General features: G+C 65.3%; 1 protein-coding gene across 1 annotated transcript; it reads right to left on the bottom strand.

Moving 5' to 3' along the window:
• Window positions 1–250: 250 nt before the first annotated feature.
• Window positions 251–2,129, bottom strand: C1QL2 (complement C1q like 2). The gene is made up of 2 exons (XM_082055607.1): window positions 1,378–2,129; window positions 251–1,053 (listed from the first exon to the last, which is right to left on the bottom strand). Exons 1-2 carry the CDS (start codon window positions 2,014–2,016, stop codon window positions 874–876), a joined length of 819 nt encoding a protein of 272 aa, XP_081911733.1. The 5' UTR covers window positions 2,017–2,129; the 3' UTR covers window positions 251–873.
• Window positions 2,130–2,931: the final 802 nt, after the last annotated feature.

Raw genomic sequence — 2,931 nt, 5'->3', positions numbered from 1 at the left:
AAAAATGCATTAAGGTGCATTTTCCTCTCCCTCTGCTTCTTCCCAGCCCCCTTGAACAATAATCAGGAGCAAGCCAAGGTGCTCCATCCTAACTTTAAATGTTACTGTGAACCTAAAGGACAGAAGCAACCCCCACTTTTACCTCCCACCCTCCCATGGCACCACCACAGCGCTCCTTTACAGCACTGGAAGAGACAGACACCAAGAAGGTATTGTCTAAAAACATAATTTAATGTGATATTTTGGTGATTGTGGTCAACAACTGAATTCTTTTGCAGACAGAAACAGGTTTGACGTTAATGACATCATCATTCATACGAGCATTGCATTGCACAGAAAAGTTAAGTTTACACTTGACCCCATACAAACAAAGCAGCAGAGGAAAAAACAGTTACGGTTCAATCCCACTTCAAGAACAGTTGATCTGAAAACTCATCACCATAATTAATACCCATTGACAAAAAAACATGACTGGTTCCAATTCCTTGTGCGGCACACGCCGAACTCAGGGCTCTCTTACGGCCCCCAGGAACCCACTCAAGAGTTTCAAGCTGCCAAGTTCCTGGTGCGACACACAAAACACTGAGGCTGACAAAGGGAGGGGAGGGTTCAGAGCAAATGAGGGAGAGTAAGGATCGCTTTGTTTCACTTCTATTTCATTTCCCCTGGGGTAAAAAAAAAAAAAAAAAAAAAAAAAAGAAAGAAAAAAAAGAAGCAAACAAACATACAAACTGATAATGAAGCTAAAGTGACCTGCGGAGACAGGGGACGGCGGACACCAGCAGGAACAGTGGCACGATGGGGTACAGAAATGCCAACCAGCCCCACACGCATCGATGGTGGGGTCAGTTGTGTCACGTCGCTCGTTTTGTGTTAATCGGGGTATAAAAGAAAGCCAGAGAAAGTGCTGTACTTATTGTTGTTGCCTCCGTGAGCTTTGCCTCCGTCCAGCTTGACATACACCTCGTCGCCGGAGTCCAGGTGCAGCACCACGCTGTTGCTGGCATAGTCGTAGTTCTGGTCCGCGTCTTGTGCGATGGCGCTGGCCCGTACCTGCCAACACAGCCACGGGGCACATCAGCCCCCCCAGCCCCTCTTCCTCAGCCTCTCCACTACTCTCGTGCCCTATCTACCGCCCTGCTCCTCGGTTCTCCTTTCCCCCAGCCTGGCAGGAATGTTTGCAAGCCGAGAGTTTAGAGTTTGCCGCGGCTTTAAAGCTGCTCCCCGCTGTGCACCCCCGCCCCGACGGCGCGGAGGATGCTCCGGTTGCTTCTTTCGCCGGGAGCGGCGGCGGCGGCCGGTGCCCGCATGCGGCACCGGGGTCGGGAAGGGGGACCCGGCGCGGACAGGACGATTGGGGGAGGGGCGGGGACCCACCTGCCCGTTCTTGCAGAGGTCGGCCCACATGCTGGTGCCGTCGCCGCCGCGCATGAGGATGTGGTAGGTGAAGAAGTAGATGCCGCGCACCTGGCAGGTGAACTTGCCGCTGGCCGGGTCGTAGTGGTTGCCCAGGTTGGTCACCACGTCGTCGAACTTGAGGACCTCGTAGCCCTCGTGAGGGCTCTTCAGCCCCACGTAGAAGGCGATACGCGGCCCGCTGAAGGCGGCGCTCAGCCCGCCCGCCGCCTCGCCACCCGCCGCCGCCCCGCCGCCGCTACCGCCGCCGCCCGCGCCCGCCAGCGCCAGCCCGGGCAGCCCCGGCTTCCCCGCGTCCCCCCGCTCCCCCGGTGGCCCCCGCGGACCCGGCGGACCCGGCTCCCCAGGGGGTCCGCGGGGTCCCGGCTTGCCCGGCCGGCCCGGCTCCCCCTTGGGTCCCTGGACGAAAGGCGGCGGGGGGTTGGCGCCCAGGTCCTGCAGAGCCTCCACGGCGGCGGTGCTCCCGGGGCCGGGCGGCCGGCCGCCGCTGTACGGGTCACAGATCATGCGGCAGGTGCCCATCATCTCGTAGTGGGCGCCGCTCTCGGCGGGCGCCTGCAGCAGCAGCAGGGGCACGGCGACGAGCAGGGCGACGGCCATGGCCAGGGCGAGCCCGGCGGCGGCCAGAAGCCGCCTCCTCCGCTGCCACAGCCGGGCGGCGACGGCGAGCAGGTCCTCCTTGCCGTGCGAGGCAATGGTGGCGCGGGGGGCCGGCCGCTCCCTGCGGGGGACGGCAAGAGAAGGCGGTGAGCCCCCCGCCGCCGGCACCTCCCCGCCCGGCCCCCGCCTCAGCCCGCCCGCCGGCCCGCCGCTCGCCCCGCCATGCCGCCGCCGAGAGCAGCCGCCGCCGCCCCGCTCTGCTCCGAGGGGACGCGGCGCCCCGTCCGCCCGGCGGGGCTGGGCCGGCGCGGGGGCGTCGCCGAGCCGAGCGGGCGCCCGGCTCTGCCCCTCTCCCCCGCGGGGGGGACAGTCTCGCCCGCCCCTGTCACCGCCCCGACGTGGGGGGCGCGGAGCGGGGCGGGCGCGGGGCGGGTGGACCCACCTGCGGGGCCGGGTGCGAGGCGCGGAGTCCGAGGGGGAGCTGCCTTGGGGGGACTCGGGGCTCCGCCGCCGCTGCGTCCCGCGATGCGCCCGTCTGCCGGCACCGGCCCGCCTGCTGCGTGGATCGCCGGTGGCGGCGCGGCCCCCCGGGCGAGGCGGGCGGTGGGGAGGAGATCAGCGGCGGTGCGTCCCGCACACCCCTGGGCTCTCCGGCCCCACGACGCCCGGCGCTGGTGTGGGGGGGACCCCGCCCGCCACACCGGCCGAGTCCGTGAGAGCACCGCCTAAACTGCTCCCATCTGAAAGCGGGACGGTCGGGCACGCATCGTATTTCCCCGTTCACCTGCCGCCCGAAGCTGCTTCCTGCGTTCTCCCATCCCTCTAGTTTAGCATTCCTATGTGCCTCCTTGATCTCAGCGGGACGGCCCCTGCGTGACTCCCCGGGGGGCGGACGGACCCCCAGTCCCGCCAGGT

This window comes from Streptopelia decaocto, assembly GCF_964273445.1.
Source record: "Streptopelia decaocto genome assembly, chromosome: 6".
In the NCBI taxonomy this organism is placed as follows: Eukaryota; Metazoa; Chordata; class Aves; order Columbiformes; family Columbidae; genus Streptopelia; species Streptopelia decaocto.
The sequence above is the reverse complement of the archived record's forward strand: the minus strand, read 5'-3'. Positions and strand labels throughout refer to the sequence as shown.